Below are 26,717 nucleotides of genomic sequence, written 5' to 3' on the forward strand. Positions count from 1 at the left end.
AAGTTAAGTTCTTCAGGAAAACATGTAACTCCACAACCTCAAAAGGAATTCCACAAGAACAAAGGTAATCCTCCAAGACAAAAAAGGTAAATCCACAAGGTGGAAGGTAAAGCACAAAAAGCCTCAAAAGATACTCAAAAACAAACAAACAAGAACAAAAAACAGAATTCCACAAGAGAGTCCACCGGGATCAACAAGAGTTCACAGAGTACTAGGGCTGGGTGCTAACATACAAACACAGAGCAAAGAACTGAGGAAAACAAAGGGTTTAAATACAATCGGGGGAAACGAGGCACAGGTGCAAATAATAATGGGGATCAAGGGAAAACAAAAGGTCAAAAGGCACAATGGGGGCATCTAGTGACCAAAAACCGGAACAACCTTGGCCAAAACCTGACAAATCTTGGTTTCATCAGACCAGAGAATCTTGTTTCTCATTGTCTGAGAGTCTTTAGGTGCCTTTTGGCAAACTCCAAGTGGGTTGTCATGTGCCTTTTACTGAGGAGTGGCTTCCATCTGGCCACTCTACCATAAAGACCTGATTGGTGGAGTGCTGCAGAGATGGTTGTCCTTCTGGAAGGTTCTCCCATCTCCACAGAGGAACTCTGGAGCTCTGTCAGAGTGACCATCGGGTTCTTGGTCACCTCACTGATCAAGGCCCTTCTCCCCTGATTACTCAGTTTGGCTGCGTGGAAGAGTATTAGTGATTCCAAACTTCTTCCATTTCAGAATGATTCGGAGCTCTACGGACAATTCCTTCGACCTCGTGGCTTTGTTTTTGCTCTGACATGCACTATCAACTGTGTGACCGTAACTGTGTGACAGATGTGTGCCTTTCCAGATCATGTCCAATCAATTGACCTTACCACAGGTGGACTCTAATCAAGTTGAAGAAACATCTCAAGGATGATCAACGGAAACAGGTTTCACCTGAGCTCAACTTCGAGTCTCATAGCAAAGCGTCTGAATACCTATGTAAATAAGGTATTATTATTTCACTTTTTACTTTTTTCACTTTGCCGTTATGGGGTATTTTGTGTAGATTCATGAGGAACATTTTTCATTTAATAAATTTTAGAAAAAGGATGTAAACTAACAAAATGTGGAAAAAGTCAGTGGGTCTGAATACTTTCCGAATGCACTGTGTCATAATTAGGCATAGTAAACACATTGCCCTTTTATGAAGTGTGTGGTTTCCTCAGGAATGGAAACAAAACTATTAGTACATATGGTTCTTCGTCTGTAGGATTCATTTATTCAATAGATTTCTTAAGTATGACATTGTATTCAGATCAATGACAACATCTTAAAGGGGGAGGGACATTACCCCTGCCTCAGGCTTCTCGATTGGTTTAAATAACTACATTACTGTATACGTCATATAAAGTAACTTTCATAACACGGGTGTCAAGAATAGAACAATTTAATAACAGCTCGACTGGTTTTCAGATAGCTCAGAGCCATATAGATATACAGTATGACTATCCATGGCTGTGGCTCTGGGATAGCTGTTAGACTGTGGCGCTGTGGGTGTGTGTTAAATGCTGCCTAATGAGAGCCACTCAGAGTGAAGACCAACAGCAACAAGGACTCTTGTTTGCTGGATTCCTGTAGTAGCCCTTAGTGTCATCCCTCCCTCCCTCCCTCCCTCCCTCCCTCCCTCCCTCCCTCCCTCCCTCCCTCCCTCCCTCCCTCCCTCCCTCCCTCCCTCCCTCCCTCCCTCCCTCCCCCTCCCTTCTACCCACCCACCCACCCACCTTCCCACCACTCACACATCAATACAGCAGGGCCAGCCTGCAATGCAGCCGTTATATAATGATGTGCACTGGCGGAGAACAGACGTATACAAGCAAACAGACTCAAGAGTCTCATTCCACTCCAATGAGACACACACACACTCTCTAGAGTTCTCACATGCACACACACGATCATCCACCCACACGGAGACAAGTACATACATACACTTACCACCTACACAGTGGAAGAACTCTCTCTCTCTCTCTCTCTCACACACACACACACACACACACACACACACACACACACACACACACACACACACACACACACACACACACACACACACACACACACACACACACACACACACACACACACACACACACACACACACACACACACACACGCACACACGCACACAAACACACGTCCCTCCTACACACTAACACATACCCAGGCAGCAATCTATTTGTATGCCAGCCATAACCTTTAGTTACATGTTGCAATGTGAATCAGTAGTGGCAGAACACAGGTACTCCTTTCAGGTGGGGAACCAATAATGAACAGTACACCTTTAAGATAACATTCTGAAAAGTATTGCACCAGCGTCCCTTTGCATTGCTGAGTTCATCTACATGAGTGTGTGTGTGTTCATCAAGTTCTGTGACCGTTTAGCCACATTAGTTGATTGAGAGGTGGGAGTAAAGCATTCTTCTGGTGTCAATATGTTAGCATAAATAGAGTACTGTAATTCATAGAGGCGGGTTGCCTAAGCGTGCCTTCTGAAGATGCATGTCTGATGTGTTTCCTGCATAAATTACTGATGAGCAGTTCTCCCTTTTTTTCTGTGGCCCTGTCCCAGCGGCAGTATTCCTGTTCTGTTTGTCAGAAAACATGAATTTAGTAGATGTATATGTAACAGTATATGTAACAGTATAACTTTAGACCGTCCCCTCACGCGAACCAGGGACCCTCTGCACACATCAACAACAGACACCCATGAAGCATCGTTACCCATCGCTCCACAAAAGCCGCAGCCCTTGCAGAGAAAGGGGAACTACTACTTCAAGGTCTCAGAGCAAGTGATGTCACCGATTGAAACGCTATTTAGCGCGCACCACCGCTAACTAAACTAGCCGTTGCATATACTTTAATGGAAAAGAGGTGGCTTACTTACTGATTGTTTGATTCGGGGTTGAACTAAACAAATACATAATTCAAAAGGTGACATGTAGTGTAATTGACGCAATTTAAATGTCAGAACAATCAAGCATCTAAAACCTGGATTTCTTACCAACTCAGTCTTATTGAAAACGTCCAAGTACATATCATGAAAATACAACAAGCTGGACTACAGTGGCTAGGAATAAACAGGAGGAACACACAGTAGAAGATATCCAAACTGCTAAAGTAGGACAGAGGGAAAACAGAAGGCACAGACACTGCAAGAGAGGCACTGAAATATGTTAGGCTATTTTTAAGCCACTCTGACCTTGTTCATCCTTAGATGGATGCAGTTTCACCATGTTTCCATGAAGTGTGTTCCACTGTTCATTTGTATCCTTTATGTAAAATCACTCAATCCCAGTCTAATATTATGCCAAGGTCCATGGAGGATTCCTCCTTTATTGAGAAATTTGAGAGAAACACATGGTTCATTGATGATTGTAAAATTAAAGGCCCATTGGTAAAACAGACAACACTGTTATAAATAATGAAATACAATGGATGTTAGAGGAGATTAATGTGTATAGATGAACCAACTATCTACTTCACTAGAGTGAATAACAACACTAGCACAATAACAGGAAGGAAGACAACCAGCAGACAGCTCATCTCCATCAGGAAGAGAAGCACCAGGAATATCAGGTAGCAGCATCGACAGTGTTGTTGCATCTGCCTCATCATCTGCATCAGACGAGGAGGGTACAGGCAGCATCCACACAGCAATATTGACTCCATGCGAGTCTGCAGCCTCTGTTCCATGGCGAAGCAGAGTCGTGGGGCTGGAATGGTCTCAGGCAGAGTGTCTGTGATGATGAGTCCACGTTCAGAGCTACTGACCTGGTGGTACATCATATCCTCCTGCATCCTCTGGATCTCCCAGTGAAGGAGAGGAGTTTTCTGTCGGCATAAGGGGCACTGCACCCGGCTAGGATCTGCTGCACGCTTAAGGATGGTGGCCAGACAGCAATGGCACAACGTGTGGTCACAGTTCAACAATGCCATCCGATGGTCTCCCTGAGAGTCGTACAGTTCACTGCAGATGGGGCACTCATTGTCCCCTAGGTTGTCGCTATTTCTTTGACTCCCGACACTTGTCCCTTTGCTTTGAGGCTGCTCTGTGTTGTCAAAATGGAGCTCTTGTTGAACAGATGTGTATTGGTCAGCCCCATTCGCTGGCCCTGTTTGGGTGACTGGTCTGCGAATTTGCTTGACCTCTCCCAGGACATGCTGTTGTAGAAGCAGGGGCTTTTTCACTGAGCCATCCTCTCCCTGGTCCCTCTCCTTCTCTACCTCCTTGGTTTCCTCAACCATACTTAACACTGCAGGACACCTTGCTCCAACAACAGAACAAATCATTTCCTCATGTGTCACGTCGTTCTCTGCTTGCCCCGTTTCAAGGTCACCCGCTATTCCATCCATATTTTGTTAGATAAAACTAAACAGTATTCTGTGTCAAGTTTCAGATTAGGCTGAGCAGAATTCCAGTGGCATGTACAACCCAGATCTCTTAGCTAAGAAAGTTCAGTCACAACACTCTACCTGGACAAAGCTTGACTCAATGTGAAAGTAGGCAGTAGTGTTGATGTAATGCTAGCCTCTCTGTCAGCGAAACCAACCTCGATAAGCACTTTCACAGTGATAAGCCCAAGTTTCCAGAAGTGCTAGTGGCCAAGCAGTACACTGAGCATTCCACTCAGTTCAACACATTAAAGGTTTCTTTAGAAGAGTTTGTCTACAACTGCAATAATGCAAGAGCAATCACAATAGATTTGAATATGTTTATTCTGCTGATTTACATAAATGCTGCATTTCTAGACAATGCATTGACAAAAAATAATCTTTCCAATCTGCTGTGTCATATGAAGAAAGGTGGGTTAAACACGTATTATTGTGCTATTCTACCTTTGCTAATCATTTTTCTAAACCAACGTCCCCACTTTGGGGTAACTGTGACTATTGGCCATAAAGGGCCAACTGGGATCAGTTAGAACAGTCACACTAACCCTGACCCCTGACCCAGAACATCAACACAGTCACAAAGCACATTCAGCGCTACCAGTACACTCATTCGCGGGTCATTATGCTCACACTTCCATCAGAGCAGACAGACATGTACAGTATTTGGTACAACCTAACGGCATCATTGTTGTCATAGAGTGCAGACAAAATCTGTCTCTTAGGAGCAATCTCAGAGCACAGCCAGCAACACAGCATCATCATATAATGCAAGTACATACCAATGGCCTGTATAGACCTGCACAGTCACAAAGCACTAATATGGTAATAATGTCCTGTATCATTAGCACAGTAACACCCTGTTAGCACTCTCACAGCTTTTCTCATTAGGGAGCATGTTTTAAGTCTGGAGCGAAGCAACTCAATCAAACAATATTGCCACATGATATTTGCTACATTTGAGTGCATATATAGTGCACACCTGCGGTATGAAGCCATGAAACTCCTTGGACAACCCCGCCTTTCCTCATCACAAATGGGACTCACAGCTATGTAATAGAGAAAGAACAAGCTACAAACAACAACACTGAGATTCTTATAGGACATCTCTGCTAAATGCTTTGTCAAAATGGCTTTGTCCATAAGTGATCCACATGTAAATATATTCTGCATACTGTCTTGAGTAATGACCTTTGACTATAATTGTTATCCTCATGTCTACACAGTGTGCGGTAGTACTTCATTCTACTGTTTCCACCTGGTTTTGATACTTTCTAATACTTATTTCAAACGATTCAAATTCAACATATTGGTAACTACCTGGTACCAACATTCCAGTACTGTCATCATATACTGACTGCACTGGTGCATAGTACAAAGGAACTGCATAATCTATTCAGGGGTAACGTGAGGGAACCACTATCAGTTGGCAGGGTCAATCAGCAACTGAGCTTTAAGATATTCTCCAGGGGACACAAACACTCCTGAAAGGGCCTGAAGCTGGGGCTGGGTGCCAGCTTTCATTAAACATTAATGCTTTAAGCACTCATTTTGGAACACAGTGATGTCCTCACAAGTCATGATTGCCCGATTTGGAGTTTCCTTGAGAACTTAGGCTGAAAAGAAATGACATGTTTTAAGTTATAGCAAGTTATGTTTTTTTACACTGACCTATTTTGTATGGTAGTCACAGGTCTATAATGCCAGGAGGTACAGAGATCAAACTGAAGCCTGCTGGAATCATATAACAATGTACAGACAGCACACCGCTTTCCAATACATTCCTGTTCATTCGCACAGTATAGCCTCTCACTATCAGCTACAATAAAGGCTAGGCAATTCTGGCATATCTATTCATATTGGTTGGTTCTGGTGGGTCTTCACAGGAATATGGGCTGAATCCTGTACGATTGAGATGATGATAAACTGGATTGAAGACGCCAGGAGCGATCAGAATAAATCAAAAGAAAGATGAGTGAAAAGGGAGCAGTCCTCAGGTCCCATCAATCCTATAGGATCACAGAGTAGCTATAGCTAGGCACTTAAACGAGGCCAGAGCGAATCTCACCAAGTTCCCACAGGAGAGTGTTCATTTCGTACACTGAACTGGCCAAAGATAGTCTGGTCTCTTTTTACACCTGTACAACTCTGATGGGAGATGTGAGGGCATTCAGTTGCTTTGTTTGAAATATAACAAGAAGGGGAGAAGATGAATCCTCCCACCGGCATTTTGTCTTGCTACGGAAGTCCAATTAAGTGAAAATGTGGAGCACGACTTCGGGGCTTTTGTAGAATAAGAGTCCCTTTGGGCGCTTGGTTGCTGCTCAGTTATCAAAACAATAACAAATGCTGCTTTTACTACAGCTGGTTTGCATCACAAGAACCCACAATTCATTAACCATGAAAGAGCTGACTGGCTGCTACAAAAGACTAACAATTTTCTGGTGTTAAATTCCATGGGTGTCCTCTTCGCTTTTATATTTGAATACCTTTTGGACATTGAAGGTGTTTTTGGACCAGTACCTCGTTTGGCTTTCCTGTGCTTCTTTCAGTGTGTGAGAGGTCAGAAGTCCAGCGTGTTGTGCTGGTAGCGCAGCCGAGGGCTGTTATCACTGTAAAACTGACTGAACCACCGCCTGTGTTTCTGGATGGCAGAATCCTCCTTCACCAGCAGGGGCTTAGAGATGTACTTCTTATTGTTCCAGATCATCACGTCCCGCTCAAACTGGGACATAAACCAGTCAGAACAACAAGGGGTTAGTTATATCAAAGCCTGAAATAAGTAGTGATCAATCTGACAAGAATGTTCACATAAAAAGCAAAAAACTGCCAACGAGTGACTTTTTAAAAGTCAAATTTCAAAGTCTACCGTGTATTCTACTATACTGTATATTCACCAGATTATGATGAATTTAATATTATTAAGGATACTAATAATGTGTATGAATTGACATGCATGATATTCATGGTTTTGGAATATAATGTACCACATTGAGAACAGTTTGATCATTGGCTGTACAGTACAGTTCCTGTGTGTTACAACGTGTGTACGAGAGTCTGAGGGCAGGAGTAAGCTGGGCAACATGGTGGGGATACATGGTACCTGGATGCACTCTGCCCTCAGGATGAACTTGGGCACCAGTGGGGGGATGTTGCTCTGGTAGAAGATGGTGTGGGACACACACTGCAATAGAGGCTCCACGGGCGTCACACAGTGCATGATCACACCCCGACCCAGGAAACTGTGGTCGAACAGCAGGAACACCACCCCTGGACCAACCTGGAACACACAGACATATATTACTGACACATACACATCATGTCCATGTACTAAACATAGAGTAGACACAATTCTGGACAGAGCTAAATGGATGATCCATAAAAAACGTAGTTGATTTATGGTGCTGGACACATCAGACTGAAACACTGTTATTGATACAATACTAAGGTGAATGTTAATTGCAGGCAGAGGTCTTGTACAACGTCACCATAGTGACTGAGGCAGCTCGTTTGGAAGCAGCCATGTATACACAAATCCAAAAGCACAGTGAAGCGAAAACAAGAGGTGACAAAGCTGTCTGAATGGTCAGTTTATTCCTTTGAGACGGTGATATATATCTCAGCTGACGGAGAGGCTAAAACCAAGAGCAGTCTTGGCACTGGGTGGTCTTGGCTGACACACTTGTTGACAATGATGACTTCAGCTGTGTTTTACGACTGAATTCAGCACCTCAGGGTCACAATTTTCTAAACACTATCTAGTCTGTCTGTGATTATCTGTACCTGTCGAGCCACTACATCCATGTCCAGCAGAGGCCAGTGGCGACCAAACACAGTCAGGGCATGTTTCACCAGCATCTGGGAGCAGTGCTTAGTGGGCTCAGACTCAGCTTCCCATTGCACCTGGAAATATATATATATATGTGTATATATATACATACATACATACATACATACATACATACATACATACATACATACATACATACATACATACATACATACATATATATACGCACGCACGCACGCACGCACGCACGCACGCACGCACGCACACACACACACACACACACACACACACACACACACACACATCAAGTATTTGTAGGGACACACCATAGAGGCACCATTTAAAGAAGTTCTAAACGTATATATAAGTAGGGCACAGAGTGGTAAGGTCACATGGTCAGGAAGTCCTTACCTTCCAGTCGTGCCTCACAAACTCCCAGGTCTTGCTGTTGGTGTAGCGCAGGTCAACCCCGCTCACAATGCCTGGTGTGTGCAAGTGGGCCAGGTGGGCAATATCTGCTGCATTCTCAGGGATCTCCTACAGGTGGCAGTCACAGAGAGGAAAAGGCACAGTAGACTTTCTCTTTATAAGACAAAGTCTTCAGGCTTTACTAAATAACACATTCACCTAAAGTTATCATATGGTAAATAAAAAATATACAAGTATAAAATGAAGACCTTTTCTTATCACACACACACACACACACACATCTACAACAGACAACAGACCTCTATGTGTGCGTTGATGAAGTGCTCAGTGCGGCCCCGGTAGACCCATTCCCCTCGTGTGATCTCCCCCTGCTCTGGTACTGTCCAGCCAGGTTCCTCTCCGTCACAGTGGAACCACACCAGAACCTGACCATTGGTCTCCATACTGCGCCAGCAGCGCACCTTAGCAAACTCTGGCACTAACGATCCACAGAGGGAAAATAAACTAATTCATTGTATTGCGCAAAATGACAAATTAATCTGTTTTTAAAATGTAAGACATTACACTGTTTACAATCTCGGCACTCAGAATCAAATCAGCTACTAATGTTTAGGCTGTCACGATAGATTGCAGTTGACAGAAGTAAAATCCCACATTATTTTAGCTGGATACATTATAAACATGGTTAAATTACATTACATTGAGTTGGTCGTGGCTTCTCACCTTTCTCTGCATAGGGGATCCTCACACACTTTCCGTCTTCCCCCCGGAACTGCCAGCCGTGGAACGGGCACTCTATGCTCTGCCCCACCACACGCCCCCCCACTGCCAGGTTGGCCCCCAGGTGTGGGCAGTAGGCATCCACCACATAGGCTTTGCCCTCTGTGCCCCGGAACACTGCCACCTGCTCACCTGGGAGGAACAGATTTCGGGGTCAAAAGTAAGCTGTGAGGAGCTGGGTCTTAAAATTAAATGACTACTATAATAAAATACTTGAAATATCCACTTAAAGCCAATTAAGACATATAAATGTGAAGACACCTAATTTATTGAATGAGCATTTTACTGTTTGAAGGACAACTAAAAAAATCTCTGAAAAGGCTACATTTCTCTTTAAATTCACTGGGTGTCTGTTAGATGAATTTAGTAACTATGTGTTCATTAACCAATTCAATTAAAACACTGTCCGTTTCTAAGAATTTGTAAGGTTCTTATTTGCATAAAATGGACAGAGACCAGCCACCAAATTAGTCAATAGCGTTTATTCTCGAGAGCTCTGCACATCATTTCATGTACATTGGTTTATATACCTCTCATTTCGTCATAAATGTCCCTCCTCCTCTCAGACAATGACAAAGCTGCTTTTCAATTCCATTCCAACACATACATATTGCTTACCATATGCTACACAATCTACTGCAAGCCCAACAGTTTCTCCCCTCCCTGGTTGGGGACCAGACATCTTTCCTGTTGTTAGTTTCACTGTGGTTTCAAGTTGTTTGTTAATACTTCCTCTTTGCCTATGTGCAAACATTCTTCATCAAACAGGATAGAATTCTGTTAGTTATAATTCTACTTTAAATGTATACATAATTTAGTAATTATTCATAAAAATCCCATAACAGTGTCTCCAGTAAACAATGTATTCAGGGTAACAACAACCGTATCCATAGGGTTGCCAACCCACATGGCTTGGCCTGAACTCTTCTGTAACCAACCTGTACCTCCTGGCAAGCACTGAAACTATTCTAGGATATTAAATAAATAGCTACCTAAATACATATAAACAATTGTAAACATCTGCGTTTGGTACACTTTCTTTCAATTGTAAACCATGTTGAAGGCCCTATTTCATTTCCTGGAATGAGCTTGGAATGAGCTTGGTCTGAGTTGGCAAGCTTAACAGTACAGTAAATGAAAAGAATGGACTGGGTGTGAGACAATGCCATTTATGTCATATTCTCACAATCATATTCTCAACAAAGTCTGTGTTAAATGCTCATCTGAGGTATGACCCCTGTCTCCTAAACTGTGTCACTGCATCAGAGAAGGGCGGGTGTGTTGTATGTGCGACCTACAGTATATATAGTTAAGTTGGACAGGACCGATCAGGAAGCTACAGGCACTTATACCACAAGCACGTACACCACACTAAGCCACGGCCCACTGCATAGTGAGCCATCAGATTGAGACAGTGTGGGATTGGATACGGGGCCAGAGGCCAAGCAGCAAACTAGCTGGCTTAGCTCCTGACTGTGACCCCACGGAGCTAAGATTACCTTCAGATTAAAGCCGCCCAACTGTCACTAAGGATAGGATTCAGCGGCCCTGGCAACGCTAGGCAATGAGTAGGCCCTCCCAGTTAAACCCTCGGAAACCGGGATAACGCCCTGCCGCCCAAATGACAGCAGATAGGTAGAGCAGGCCGTGACTGCAACCACACTGTCTGCAGGACGGGACAGAACTAGAGAGTGTGCAAATGTTGACTGAGATATGCTGAGAAGAGTGTCCTAGACTGACTGTGTACTGCATAAAATGGTGAAACTGACTGGACTGACAGATTTCAGGAACAGGTGTGGCTATTTACAACAACAACAAAAAGAAATGAACAGACCGGAACTGACAAATGTTGATTTGGGTCAGCAGAATCTGGGACAGGCTCTTACTGGTGGCTGGAAAACTGGCACAGAGAAAGGGGGAGAGAAAAAGAGAGGAGGATCTTGATAAATCCATGTGGGGAAGTAGAGAAATGAGAGAGGCTCCAAAAGAGAAGATAGCATCAATTTTTTTATTTAACCTTTATTTTACGAGGCAAGTCAGTTAAGAACAAATTCTTATTTTCAATGACGGCCTAGGAACAGTGGGTTAACTGCCTGTTCAGGGGCAGAACGACAGATTTGTACCTTGTCAGCTCGGGGATTTGAACTTGCAACCTTTTGATTATTTCTCCTTTGCCAAGATAATCTCTCCACCTGACAGGTGTGGCATATCAAGAAGCTGATTAAACAGCATGATCATTACACAGCTGCATATTGTGCTGGGGACAGTAAAAGGCCACTCTAAAATGTTCCGTTTTGTCACACAACACAATGCCATAGATGTCTCAAGTTTTTATAGAGCTTGCTATTGGCATGCTGACTGCAGGAATGTTTACCAAAGTTGTTGCCAGAGAATTTACTGTGGAATAAGCCGCCTCCAACATCGTTTTGGAGAATTTGGCAGAATGTCCAACCCGCCTTACAACCGCAGACCACGTGAATGGCGTTGTGTGAGCAAGCGGTTTTCTGATGTCAACGTTGTGAACAGAGTGCCCCATGGTGGGGGTGGGGTTATGGTATAGGCAGGCATATGCTATGGAAAACAAACACAATTGCATTTCATCAATGGCAATTCGAATGCACAGAAATACCGTGATGAGATCCTGAGGCCCATTGTGAGGCCCATTTAAAGGTATCTGACAGATGTATATCTGTATTCCCAGTCATGTGAAATCCATAGATTAGGACCTAATGAATTTATTTCAATTGACTGTTGCGTTTATTATTTTTGTTCTGCAGTCAGCAACAGGATATAAGATAAACAGAGTAGCAGCAGCTTGTATGTGAGTGGGTGTGCGTAGGGTCACTGTAAACCATCATTATCTAGCTACAGTAGCTAGATATGTCAGATGTAAAGTAAGCAGAATTGTGGCATGTCAGAAACAATGCATGTTGGCTAGCTAGCTTATGTTAATTAGCTCATGCTAGCTCGTTAGCGAGATAATGCCTATAGATGTAACACGGAGGTGAAGTCTACTTTCTGAATTAAGCAATAGAGTCGTTACTTCTAGAATTAATAGTGTTGTCATTTAGCTAGCTAGGCTAATCACCCTATTTGAAGCAGTTTGGCTGCAACATTTGCCCGGACTCAACAATCATAGGCTGCATCTGTCTAAGATTGCAGCTAAATGCAGTCAAATAAGGAGCATGTTGTCGTTGATGTCACGATGGAGTAAGTCGAGGTAGCGTGAAATGATACGTGGTGCCGTAATATAAATAATAGCTTAGCGATAAATTCACACGGATGCCATGTCATTTGTCGTAACCGTTATCACAAAATGGCATGCATATTTTTTTGGGGGGGAAGCGTGATACAGACATGGCAGCACTGTAACGTTACTCTGAATCACCAGGTGTCACCTAGTCATCAGCAGTTGTCAAGTTTCTCCTCCATCAGTCCAATATCCATTTTCCCTAACATTTCCATGTGCATACCCGTCATGGTTTGTGACCATTGAAATTGTGAAGCTTTTAGGGACTGATTCCGATTTAGGAATGTACGCCTTTCCGACGCACTTGTCAGTATCCGGTATTCAGATTAACCTTATTCAGTAGCGTTATTGGCTCTACAGGTGTGGCTACATTGCACGCTCTGAATAAGCTTCATTCGACCGCTGAAATCCCATCCACTTGCTGGCCAACATATTTTCTAGTGGAGTTTTCATTCAATAAGGTTTCCAGTACATGTATCTTAAGACATCCCTTTAAAAACGGGGTACATTTTTAGTTAGAGTTTTGTCGACAGACTTGAGAGACCATATATGTGTAACAGTATAGCTTCCGTCGCCTCACCTCGAACCAGCCACCCTCGAAGCACGGTTACCCATCGCTCCACAAAAGCCGTGGCCCTTGCAGAGGGGAAGGGGAAGCTAAGGGGAACAACTACTTCAAGGTCTCAGAGCAAGTGACGTAACCGATTGAAACGCTATTAGCGCGCACCCCGCTAACTAACTAGCCATTTCACATCGGTTACATATGCATATTCGTCCGTTTCAGTTGGTAGTTTTAAAATACTCTGATCTTGTAGATTTAGTTTTAGGAAAGTATTTACAGTATAAATCATTAACTGGTTTGGAGAGCCTTTACGCACGAAAGAAAGAAAATGGTGGATTGATTAATTCTGACAATTGCCACATTCAGTTCTTAGACCCAGGTTAATGTTGGAAGATTAGTGTGCATAGAATTATAATAGGGATAATAGTGTACAATAGTAGGCTATACCCTCGCCTATTGACTGCACTAACTATGGAACTGTGTGAAGACATGGCCAAGTATTGCGCCATGCGTCAGGTTCAAACTATTACAGCTTGGTCTGCGCTCCGCTCCATAACGATTTAATTCGCTTACTTGCCTTCTTTTTTTTTTTACATGATCAACTTTTACTAATGATCCTCAGCAATAACCACATGGCCACGACTGCGTTTACAGAAGAAGTAAATGAAGGTTAACAAAACAATCAAATTAAATGGAATGCTAATGTAGAGACTATTGTAACGTTCGTCCTCTTCTTCTGACGAGGAGTAAGATATATCGGACCAATGCGCAGTGTTATTATCACGAGAACACTAAACAAAATAACAAAGGAGAATGAACGAAACAGTCCTGTCTGGTGTAGACACAAAACAGAAAACAATCACCCACAACTCAAGGGTGAAAAACAGGCTACCAAAGTATGGTTCTCAATCAGGGACAACGATTGACAGCTGCCTCTGATTGAGAACCATACCAGGCCAAAAACAGAAATACCAAATCATAGAAAAACTGACATAGACAACCCACCCAACTCACGCCCTGACCATACTAAAACAAAGACATAACAAAAGAACTAAGGTCAGAACGTGACAACTATACCAACTGAAGGGAACTAACAGTAAATTGGCAGTTGAATATATGTGGTTATTAAGCCAACTGACAGTCGATACTGATAGCGGCTAATATTTAACATGATAGAAAATAGGAAACCAAAAAAGTCCTGGTAGCCTATAATCATAACATTTGAGAGTGCCCATTCATACAAGTTAAAAGGCACTACAATTTAAATTCGGTATAATGGCACAGCATTTCATAAACTCTACTAAAAGTTGTTATGTTGATATGCTTCAGTTTGCTGCCATACGATTGGTTACACATTTGTCTCCAGTGATTACAAGGCCAAATAGATCGAAAACAAGTGTCACATAAAATGTACAATTATTTTATCCAAACAGATTACTAATTTACCTAGCTCTTATCAATAGCTCTTAACAATTTGTAAATCACAGTGCATAGACTGTTACGGTTTTCTTCCGTCGAAACAACAAACGGAACGTGAAAACCTATACATCTTTTTTTAATAAAAAATAATTTATTATCTTCAATACCATTCATTCTTTACAACTCATAATTTTCATACATACTCAAATAATGGTATTTTAATTAAACTAATTTAACTAAACATAAACCCCAAACAAAACCTCAGGGGAGCATCTTCCCTCCCCGTCACCCTACAAAATACCTTTCCCTATCTCCGCGTCCCTAATCTATCCCCTTACAAATCTAAATGACACCCAGCCCTAAACCCCCCCTTCCTCTCCCGAGCAGCATGCTGCCCCCACTTCCTCTCCTCCCTCTTCATCCTCCCCCTCAAATCTCATTCCACCCTCCTCATAATCCCTTACACCCCCAATCTCTCCCTGTCTTCACCATGTTCTGCCTTGCTTCCCACAGCCCCCGTTTAAAGAGACTCATGAGAAGCCAGAGCAGAAACCTGTCCCTATCCGTCCCTCTCGCTCTCCCTACACCTCTCTCTAACCTGGCCCACGTCAATACAAAATCCCCCCTTACCAAACCTAACAACACCCGTGCCCTAGCCCATACTACTCCGGCAAAGGCACAGTCCCAAAAGACATGGCGCACAGTCTCCTCCCTGCCACAAGAGGATTTTGGACAGGTGGGGGATTGCACCAAACTATACCGGTACATGATGGAACGTACCGGCAAGCACTATGGAGGCTCAACCAATTCAGGTCCTTGAGCCTGTTGTCCAGACCCCGCGCCTGCACTCCCTCCCAGACCACTTCCGAGATGCCCACTACAGGCGCCGGACTCCTGCCTTTCTGACCTCCTCGTACAGGTGCCTGTGATCTAAACCTACTCGGGCAACTTCAACCTCAGGGTGCGCACGCAGCCACTTGGCCGCATGACCAAAGTGCCACGGCAGCTGTTCCGCCCGAGGACCCGTGTTAGACCACACCATTACGCTTCTCGCCTGATACGAGAAGAACACCCGCAGGAGGTAACCGGACGGGTGTATCACTGGCTGAGCAAGCTCCGTTAACAAGAAAGAAACAAAAATTGTGTCCAGCTTGAGGGGGAAATATGGTACCCCCCTACCTCCCTCCCCGATGGGACAGATCATGCGTGCCCTGGCGACCCACTCGCACCTGCCACTCCACATAAACTGAAACACAAGCCTCACAAGAGGCCTCCACAGACAAGCCGGCAATGGGTAGATGTACGCCAAATACAAAAGAGACGGCAACACATCCACCTTTAGGACCAGGACTTTGCCCATAAAAGACAAATACCTAGCCTTCCACATTGCTAGCTTCCTCTGTACCACTGCGATACGCATGTTCCAGTTTAGCGTCGCTGAGCCGGAGGTCTCAAAATGGACCCCGAGAATCCTCAGGGCCCCCTCACAGAGAGATAACCCCCCAGGCACATCCGTTCTACCGCGCCATCTTCCGAAAAACTTGAAGGAAGACTTTGCATGGTTCAGTACTGCTCCCGACGCTCGGGTGACATCCCCAAAGATGGCAAGGGACCTTGTCAGGCACGAGTCCTTGCACAGCAGCAAGGAAGTGTCGTCGGCGTACTGCGTCATCTTAACACGCAGCCCACCACTTCCAGGGATCAACAAGCCTTACACCCCTATGTCTGCCCTAATGGCAGCCCCCAGAGGCTCCATGTACAGAACGAAGAGGAGAGCCGAGAGTGGGCACCCCTGCCTGACCCCAAACAAGAGGTCAAAAACGTCACTCAAGTGACTATTTACACTAACTCGGCACCCCGCTCCAACATATAATGTACGAATCCATCCTATGAACTTCTCCCCAAATCCTAATCGACCTAACACTCTGAATAAAAAGGATCTATTCACACGATCAAAGGCTTTCGCCTGATCTAGCGCTGCTACCATTAAAGGCAGTCCTCTATCTTCAACCCAAGTGATGGAGTCCCTGATTAACTGTACGTTCCATCTAATAGAGCGGCCCTCTACCCCGCACGTCTGATCCTCATGGACGACGTAGGGAAGGGCTGTGCGCAACCGGTCTGCTAAAACCTTTGCAAGTAGCTTGTGATCTACACACAGCATGGTCAACGGCCGCCAGTTGCCAAGGTCTGTTACTTCCCCCTTCTTTTATAAAAGTGACAGCACACCAACAGCCATTGATCCCCCCGGGACCCCCATCTCAAGGATGGCCTTCCAGACTTGGACCACTGGTCCAAGTATACCCCAAAACTTGAGATAAAACTCAGCCGGCAGCCCATCCACCCCAGGCACCTACCCTTTTCCCATCCTCCTAAGAGCGCTCTCAACCTCTTCTAGTGAAATCTGGGCCTCCATCACTTCTCTAATGTCCTCCGGCAACCACCTGGACAAGTGTTCTAAAAACACATTTCCCTGCTCTACATCTATTTCCCTTTCCTTAAATAAACCTTGGAAATGATCAGTTGTCACCCTGACCATATCCTCTGGTTCTCTAACTATACTACCATTTTCTTCCCTAACGCCATGCATTACCTTCCTACTCTGTCTGGCCCTAACCGACTTAAAGAACATAGCAGAACAAGTCTCATTATGTTCTAGAAAGCCACTATGCGCACGCTCCAGGAAAGCTCAAGCCTTCCGCTCCTGCAACTCCCTGAGCTGCGCCTTTAGGGTTGCGGATCTCTCCCAGTCAAACGACCCGCCGAGGTTGCCTGCCTCGTATTCGAGTTCAATTAACCTTTGGATACGATCCACCTCCCTCCTCTCCTCCCTTTTTTTCCTCTCGCAAAACCCTATTATAAAAGCCCTAATCCTCACCTTAACTAATTCCCACCACTCTAACACCCCCTCGCACATGGACCGGAGGCCTTCAAGCCTCCAAAAGAAACCATAAAACCATCAACAAAAACCTGCTCCTCCAGCACATCCCGATCTAACTTCCAGTACCCCCTACCAAAGAGGCAGACTGGCGACCCCACCTGCAGGAGCACCCCGTCGTCATCCAAAAAGAAAACAGGCAACAGCCGCCCAGACAACTTACCCAAAGACCTGGGTACAAAAATATAGTCGAGCCTCTGCTCAACCCCCCTGGAGTTGCGCCATGTAGGACCGGCCATTTTCGGAGTAGTGTGCAGACCACCATCTACCAGACCATGGCAAGCCATTAGCCCGGCAATGGCGCCTGCACTGCTATCCCCCCTATTCCTAAATCTGTATTAAAATCCTCCCTATCACTAATTTCCTATTTGTGACACACAGGGGCGTCAGACAGTCCACCATCTCCCTCCTGTCTGCCACCACCTGTGGCCCATACACCACCACTAATCTAAATTTACAATCCCTTATGACATCCACCCTTATAACCCTCCCCTGCATTACCACAAAAGAATCCTCCACTTTTACCTCCCTGTGCCCACACAAAATCCCTACCCCCGATGAGTGCACCCCCCCAATACCCCAAACTGACTCCCCCTTGTCCCACTCCCTCTTAAACCTACTAACATCCACTCCATCCCTCAGGTGAACCTCCTGTAAAAAACAAAAATCAAACCCCACACCCTCCAAATAACTAAAAACCGCCCTCCTCCTAACAAAATCCCTTAAACCCCTTACATTTAATAATATAATAATATATGCCATTTAGCAGACGCTTTTATCCAAAGCGACTTACAGTCATGTGTGTATACATTCTACGTATGGGTGGTCCCGGGAATCGAACCCACTACCCTGGCGTTACAAGCGCCATGCTCTACCAACTGAGCTACAGAAGGACCTACAGAAGGACCCATTTAAACTAACAAAAGTAAAATTAGACCCCATGAAAGAATAAATTAAAATAAAATAAAATAAAATAAATTAAAAACATGTAATACACTCAAATTCTAAACTCAGACAGAAAAAAAAAACAGGAGACTCACCTGATGCTCCCCTGCTCCATATCTACCGGTGAGAACACCATCCGTACTCCCGACATCCCCCCCTCTTCCTCCATCTCACCAACCCAGGATGCAGGAATAGTGTTTGGCTCTGGGGTGCCCTGCACCCTGGGTCTACCCCCACAATCCTCCCCCTCCCCAGTGCTGCAGCTGGATTGGAAAAAAATCGGGGAGGCTGAGTCCCCAAACAAAAAGCTCCCCACCTCCTCCTGTACCCAGTCCTGAGTCTTGTTAGGTGTGTCCCCACCCAACAGAAGTTGAGGGCCTGGGGAAATCAGCAGCAACCCAGAGGTTTCTCCCCCCCCATCACTCTCTTGGCCATCCCCTCCCTCTCACTGTCGGCCAATCGCACCCTCCTCTTCATTCTCTTCTTTGGTGATGGCGGCAGTGGAGAGATCCCCCCCCCCCGCCAGCTCCCCCACCATACCCCTCATCTCTTCCACCAGGGCACTTTCCCCCCAGTCCACTTGCTCTTCCACCGTCTCCTTCTCCCTCGCTTTCTTCTCTCTCATGCTCCTCCACTCGGTTGCCTTCTTCCGCCACTTTTCCTGTTTCTCCTACTCCCGTGCCTTCCGTTTCCTTCTCTCTTCCATCCGCCGCTTCTTGCTCCTCCTCCTTCCTTGTGGCCTTCCCCTCTGGACCTGTACGCTGGTCATGAGGCGTGCTTCCTTCCCCTCCTCTTCTTCCCCCATCCTCCGCTCCTGCTCCCCTCCCAGCCGCAGACGCATATGACCTCTGACGAGCCGGGCACCCCCGCCACAGGTGTGCTGACGAGCCACACCCGTGGCACGCCTTAGGCTTGTCATAATCCCTCGCCTCGTGTTCCTCAGATCCACAAAATCTGCATTTTCTTGTGCTGCACGAAGCGAATATGTGGCCGTAGGCCATACAGCGCCTGCAAAATGGGGGCTGACGTGCATAAAACAACGTCCCTGTGTCAGCCCCCAGGGAGAACATAGCAGGAGGATGGAGGTAGCCACCATGTCCCTTTGGGTCCTCCCTGAGGAGTGCCTGGAAGCCTCTCCTCCCATTCCAAAACCCAAGGGAGTCTTTGAGGTGCCTTGCTGAGGAGACGTTATCCATGTATCTCCCCAGAAAGGCCCTCACCTCTTCGTTCTTAACGTAAGGGTTGTAAATGTTGACAGTTACAACCCTAAAGTTGTTCTTCGCCAGGCTTGTTATTTCATAGTGGCTCATCGGCCTCTCACCTCCCACTGCTCTTGCCCTTCTCAGGATATCATCGTGTTTCTCCTCTGTATATAGTGCCATGTCATATGCTCCCTCCAACGAGTTGCCTTGGAAACAAAACACGTCCTTCACCGTCAGCTTTAGAATCCCCATCAATATTATCCCGTCCTAAAGGCTCCAACTCCTTTTCCTTCCAAGCAAACCAAATCGTGTTGGCCAGCCCAATCCCAGGGACCGACCGCGTTGATGGATTTAGCAACATCTCCGCAAGGAGAATGGCGCTCGGTCTCTTCTCTTCCAAAACAAGGACAAAAGAAAAACCAAAGTGACTGAGCCTATCTGATGAAAACTAACACAGAGACAGGAACAATCACCCACGAAACTCTCAAAGAATATGGCTGCCTAAATATGGTTCCCAATCAGAGACAACGAATAATCACCTGCCTCTGATTAAGAACCGCCTCAGGCAACCATAGACTTTCCTAGACAACCCTACTCAACCACAATCCCAATACCTACTAAAACCCCAATACAAAAACACACCACAAAATAAACCCATGTCACACCCTGGCCTGACCAAATAAATAAAGAAAACACAAAATACTAAGACCAAGGCGTGACAGAACCCCCCCAAGGTGCGGACTCCCGGCCGCACACCTAAACCCATAGGGGAGGGTCCGGGTGGGCGTCTTTCCACGGTGGCGGCTCCGGCTCGGGACGTGGACCCCACTCCAACCAAGTCTTAGTCCCCCTGTAACGCGTCCTACGATTGGCGACCCTCGCCGCCGACCTAGGTATTGGACCGAGGACACGCACAGCAAGCCTGGTGCGGGGAGCTGCCACCGGAGGACTGGTGTGTGAAGGTGGCACAGGATGGACCGGACCGTGAAGGCATACTGGAGAGCCTGAGAGCATGACTGGCACAGGACGTGCAAGGCTAGGTAGGTACACAGGAGGCCTAGTACGTGAGGCTGGCACAATTTTCACCAGCCGACTAACACGCACCTCAGGACGAGTATGGTGCGCTGACCCAGGTGCCATTAAATCCCCGACACGCTCCGTCGGGCGAATATCGTATTTAAAGCACCAAACTAGCAACTCCCTCAGAACTCTCTCCTCCACTTTCCCCATTAACTCCTTCACAGTCTCTGCTTCACTCACCTCCAACACCGGCTCTGGTTCTGGTCTCCTCACGATAAACAGGGGGAGTTGGCTCAGGTCTGAACCCTGACTCTGCCACACTCACCCTGAGACCCCCCAAGAATTGTTTGGGGCTGACTCTCGGTCTTCCGTCCGCGCCGCCATGCTTGCTTCGCCAACTCCATTCTCCAATAACCTGCTTCGCACTGCTCCAGCGAATCCCAGGCGGGCTCCGGCACTCTCTCTGGGTCGACCGCCCACCTGTCTATTTCCTCCCAAGTAGTGTAGTCCCGATATTGTTGCTCCCGCTGCCGCTGTTGCTTCTCCTCATACCAGCGCCTCTCAGCTCTCGACACCTCCAGTTCTTCTTTGGGGCGGCGATATTCTCCAGGCTGATCCCAGGGTCCTTCTCCGAACAATTCATCCTCCCATGTCCATTCCTCTCTTTGTTGCTTCTGCTGTCGCTGCCTGTCACCACGCTGCTTGGTCCTGGTGTGGTGGGTGATTCTGTTACGGTTTTCTTCCGTCGAAGGAGAGTCGGACCAAAATGCAGCGTGGTAGTTTCCATATATGTTTATTAGACGAAAACACGAACAAAACAAAAAACAACAAACGGAACGTGAAAACCTATACAGCCTATCTGGTGACTACAAACACAGAGACAGGAACAATCACCCACGAAACTCTCAAAGAATATGGATGCCTAAATATGGTTCCCAATCAGAGACAACAAATAATCACCTGCCTCTGATTAAGAACCGCCTCAGGCAACCATAGACTTTCCTAGACAACCCTACTCAACCACAATCCCAATACCTACTAAAACCCCAATACAAAAACACACCACAAAATAAACCCATGTCACACCCTGGCCTGACCAAATAAATAAAGAAAACACAAAATACTAAGACCAAGGCGTGACATAGACAATGGTGTTATTTCTATCGGATGCTTTTTACAGTTGGAACCAGTAGTTTTGCTAGACCTTATTCATGGTTACCTCATGCGTAAAAGTGGTGAAATGATTAGGGAATTAAGTCAAGGTCAGAATACGGCATATCTGCAGACACACCTCCGCCACACCTTAATTTATAAACAAATAGCAGGCGAACAGCTATTCTTATGCTTAAATTCAAGGTCAGAATACCATAGAGAGAAGAATGGATAAAAAGGGAATTGCATTCCATTTACGTGCGCATAACTCGGGTCAGAATCAGGGGGGGGGGTGTAGAATAATGTGCCTGGGGAGAATTGGAGAATAATTAATCCCATAACAGGGGGAGATTTATCAACTCTTGCTGACAGATAATGAAAGATAAATCATTCCAAAATTAGCCCTTTTTCCCAGTATGGCAGTAAACACTGTCAAACGGGAATGTGGAGAGATGGAAGAATCTCCAATGTAAAAAAATAATAATAATAATAAATAAATAACATCTGGATGGTCAAAACTTCAACAGTACTGGTCTCACATTAATCTTAATGTATAGTCCGTACTGTACATGTGAATGAATACAAATAGCACTGAAGTGGAGGGCCAAGAGTTTAATTTGAGGTTTGACACAACAAGACTTTTCCAACTCTTGTGTCTGCAGAAAGAAAACATTGCAGGATAACAAAAACATTTGATTTAGCGAATCAGTGGGTCTCACTGGACAGGTTGTGTGACTTTAATTCATGTCACCCACTCGACGAGCATTCTTAAATAGCCTAATCTCGGGCCTTGAATAGCAGTAGTCAGCCTCACAATGCATTGGTGTGTGAAGAGCATTAGTTTTGGAGGTCGGGGCAGCTAAGGTGTGTTGTCAGGCCTGACACACAGCAGAGGCTTGTGCAACAAAACCAACACTTGGGCCTTCTGCTTGATTTATTGAAAATGGTTGCATCACCCTTGTAGTAAGCACAGACCACAGAGACACACAGCAGTTTCAGATGAAAGAATGGAGTAACTAAAATAAACATTAGTGGCCATGGCATCCACCTCCAGGATGCTGAAGCAAACACACATTGATGGTGATCAGGTCCCAGTAAACAATAAGGAGGTTGTCTTTTCAGATTAAATGTTTCCTAGCAGCCAAGTCTTCAACTGTTCAATGGCCCTTGGTTAAAGGAAGGCAGGCAGGCAACACAAAACCAAAATGGTCCTTCCAACAATATAGGGTTTCTCCTGGCAAATTGGCTTGGCGACATCTAACTGCACATGAAGAACAATGAACAGGAGAGGCATTGCATTGACAAGGCAAAGACAATGACCATTGAAATGTCAACAGTGAGCGCATATCAAACCATTTTCAATGATATGTATCTATGTTGGATTGTTGAGAACTGCCTTGGCAGGTTCTAAAGATGTCACATATTCAAAGTTGAAACCAATTCAAGATGATGGCAGAGAAATGGCAGACAAAATGGGCAGAGTGCAGTCAGCTAAAAGAAGTTGTGTAATTATTTGAATAATTATTCAGTAGAACCTAATTCTTGAGTAATGATTAGAAATCCAATCACAATAGGCTTGAACCCTGTTTGTCCAAATATGTCCAAATAGTTCTGCATTAATGTACCTACTTCTGTGACTAATTAGAGAGTATAATCTATTATATAACTGTCTGGAGACACCGATGACACATTCATTTCTCTCAAATCACACAGGGTTACAAATGTGCTGACTGGATCATGCAATACAGATGTCACCGGAGTCAGAATAATACATGGAATTCATTTCAGAAGTTATTTTAGTCCTTCGGGCCTAGATATTATTTGCCTAAGAGACTATTTTTTTACAGCTTTTTCTGTGTAAAGGACAGTGAATCTCAATGCATAACTGGTTTTGGCGGATATAGAGCTGAGACAAGGAAATGTACTGTAATACAAAATCAGGTGTTCAGTCAATAGAACTGTGTTATTACACCTAAGGAAATGAGCCAAAGCTGAACTTTAGAGAATACAACCAAAATGTAGTCCCTTTCTTTTACACAGTAGAGTTTCCATAATTTCAAATAGGCCTAATGGAAATACTTTAATTGAAAGAATGACTTTTAAACATCATCTGACTTACCTGATCATAACTAGGCACCTATACTGTTTATGTTGTAATATGAGACTTTGTATACAAATGGTGTAAGCTTAAATCAGGCTTCAAAAGTTGCCGAATCGTGTTGGCAGGACACTATTTGGTAGGCCTATGCACATCGTGGTGTATCTTTTTGATGTGACAATGTTCACACAGGAAATGTGAGTCAGAGGAGTCTTGGACTGTTAATTGCAGGTAGGCTACATATTTTTTATTTAACATCAACTGGATAGGATGTTTGTTTTTTCCATGAGTGGATATACATTACACAGCGATAAAAAGTGAGAGAGAAGGGAGACCTAAACAAGGACACATGGACTGTCCTGCCTGACGTGACAAGCACATGTATTGCAATCTGGAGTGAGACAGGCTATTTTTATCCTATGATGCGTAGCCTTTAATTCAATTCAACTGTGAGGTGCACTACTGAGACACTGTGTGTGTTGCAAAAAAAACATGTAGATATGCACATATTATTTGCTGATCTCAGAGACGGACATATTGTCGTCTAATCGAATGTGTTGTTGGTTTGTCTGTATTGTAGTGGGTGGCGCTGTGAATACCTAAAACAGTTACGTTCTTGACATCCCCTCGCTCCAGCATGTGAGAATCCAATACTCGATACCAGCCGTTGGGATAAACGGGTGGCAGTTCGCCAGTTTTCCGTCTCCGACGCACTTCGTTTGCCGCTTGGGCGCGGGAGCGACCGTCTTCGGCAATGTATCCAACCTCGTCGGGAGTTCTGAGCAGTTCCAGGGGGGCAAACAGTAGTCTATATAGCCAGACCATAGAAAGAAGGGAAACCCCGGCGAAGATGCAAGCCACGGCCCGGGCTGGGGCACCTACCAGTCCCGCTTTCCTCCACAGCTCCGGGTATCCACCTCCTAAAATTGAGTCCAACGGGTCTCGCACGTGCACGATGAGACCTGCTACCACGCTTATCCCTATAACTGCCATCATCTTGCCGAGTAGAGACATGCTTTGACCCTCCATCCTCTCGTGTTATTTAGCCTATAAGGAGATCTCCAGACAGAGTACACGGGTGTTTGTCCCTGGCTGCCACCCTCTGGCGGCCTGTCACAGCCGCGTCACCATGAAAACCTCTCCTCCGGTTCCGGCCACTGCAGCGCTGTCGCACTGGTTCCTGTGCCAGATCGGCAGTGTGGCTTCACAAAAAGACTGACTTAATAGTTTGTCGTACTGTAGTCTTGTCAGTAGTGGCATAAATGTTCTATAGGCTATTGTCGTGAGGCAGAGCGCCTTGGAAAATAGATGTGACACTTGGGTAATAGGCCGCGCCTCCGACAGATGAGAAGTCAAGCTTGGGATAAGAGTTACACAATAGTCTTTATACCCATGCATAAGCCAATGGAACATTTTGTAGAATTGCAGAAAATATGCTTTAAACCTGCAACACTATCTAAGCCCCATGACAAATTGTGTAGAATTGATTGCAAGAAATTAACCTTAAAGCTGCAATATGTAACTTTTTGGGCAACCAACCAAATTTACAAAATGTGAGTTACAGATCTGTCATTGTAATTGAAAGTCTATTGTTATTATTATATATTATTATATATTTCATGGTACAAGGATTCTCTATATTATACTGGCTTATTTTGTCACAATTTTTAGCATCTAGGAAATAAAGCAATTTCTGCATAGTGTACCTTTAAAACTTCAAATTTTCTCCCTGCTGTCATAAGGAGGTCACTAAAATGTTATGCAACAAGGTGGTGGGGCCCCCAACCAAAGCTTGCTTAGGGCCCCCAAAAGGTTAGCGCCAGCTATGTTTACACCACTGGTACATGCCTTCATCTTCCCTTTCTAGTCATACCCACCAGCAAATATTACATGTACAGGTATTGTTGGGTGTTCATCACTGACGAAGAATTACTCTAAACTGTGACATGTGGGTGGTTGTTTGATTTGATGTTGTTGATTTTATATGGCAGTTGGCAACAACCTTTAAGGTGCATTACCTCCACCAACTGGACTGGAGTGTGGACCTTGTTCATCTTTCAATCACTCACATGGGTATATGCTGTCATCAAGGCAAAGAGTGGCTACTTACTTTTTTGGTTACTACATTATTTCATATGTGTTATTTCATAGTTTCAATGTCTACTCTAGAATCTAGAAAATAGTACAAATAAAGAAAAACCTGAAATGAGTAGGTGTGTCCAAACTTTTGACTGGTACTGTATGTGTACATTTATTTTGCAACACTTGCACACACATGGTCTTGTCTATATGTCAGCCATATAGCTGTCACAATAGGACACTGGACCATCTCCTAGAATCTGGGGACTAGGATTTATGCTTACACCTGTCCATGTCCCGTAAATAAATATCGGATGATTTATGCAAAAACGGAGTGCTCGCCTCCTTTTTCTTTACTTGCCAGGATAGTCAATTGTTGAAGTGTCCTGTGGTAAAGAATATTGTATATATTTTCAAGTCCCTCGGCTAAGAACCTGATTCCCTTTTTGTTTCAAGCTGCAAGCTGGGCTGAAGCTGGGTACGCGTTCATGCCACTGGTCAAGATTCTGTAATAGGGTTTTTCAGTTTATAGGCTCTGGTTCTAACTGCACCTTCTTCCCAAAAAATGTCAACCCCCTAGTGACTGTGAGCAACTCATCTAATCTCGGATTGAACCATATTCCATTAGTAC

The 26,717-nt window shown here is 44.9% G+C and overlaps 2 protein-coding genes across 2 annotated transcripts; both read right to left on the reverse strand.

The window, feature by feature from the left end:
- Window positions 1-3,335: 3,335 nt before the first annotated feature.
- LOC127931839 (uncharacterized) lies at window positions 3,336-4,601 on the reverse strand. Its single transcript, XM_052525710.1, has one exon. It carries the CDS (start codon window positions 4,384-4,386, stop codon window positions 3,508-3,510), a length of 879 nt encoding a protein of 292 aa, XP_052381670.1. The 5' UTR covers window positions 4,387-4,601; the 3' UTR covers window positions 3,336-3,507.
- Window positions 4,602-4,731: 130 nt separating this feature from the next.
- On the reverse strand, window positions 4,732-25,304 carry zgc:92275 (cholesterol 7-desaturase nvd). Its single transcript, XM_035776080.2, has 7 exons — window positions 24,607-25,304; window positions 9,365-9,553; window positions 8,941-9,119; window positions 8,624-8,749; window positions 8,206-8,325; window positions 7,526-7,702; window positions 4,732-7,147 (listed from the first exon to the last, which is right to left on the reverse strand). Exons 1-7 carry the CDS (start codon window positions 25,034-25,036, stop codon window positions 6,986-6,988), a joined length of 1,383 nt encoding a protein of 460 aa, XP_035631973.1. The 5' UTR covers window positions 25,037-25,304; the 3' UTR covers window positions 4,732-6,985.
- Window positions 25,305-26,717: the final 1,413 nt, after the last annotated feature.

The sequence above is a fragment of the Oncorhynchus keta genome, chromosome 9, assembly GCF_023373465.1.
Source record: "Oncorhynchus keta strain PuntledgeMale-10-30-2019 chromosome 9, Oket_V2, whole genome shotgun sequence".
NCBI classification, from domain to species: Eukaryota; Metazoa; Chordata; class Actinopteri; order Salmoniformes; family Salmonidae; genus Oncorhynchus; species Oncorhynchus keta.

What these genes read in the sequence shown, in the direction of transcription:
- LOC127931839 (XM_052525710.1), bottom strand. Translation starts at nt 4,386, where the DNA reads ATGGATGGAATAGCGGGTGACCTTGAAACGGGGCAAGCAGAGAACGAC.
- zgc:92275 (XM_035776080.2), bottom strand. Translation starts at nt 25,036, where the DNA reads ATGGAGGGTCAAAGCATGTCTCTACTCGGCAAGATGATGGCAGTTATA. An exon ending in CAAGAACGTAACTGTTTTAG is followed by an intron (nt 9,554 to 24,606) that starts GTATTCACAGCG and finishes TGTTCCTCCCAG; the next exon opens with GTGAGCAGGTGGCAGTGTTC. An exon ending in GATCCCCTATGCAGAGAAAG is followed by an intron (nt 9,120 to 9,364) that starts GTGAGAAGCCAC and finishes GTGGATCGTTAG; the next exon opens with TGCCAGAGTTTGCTAAGGTG.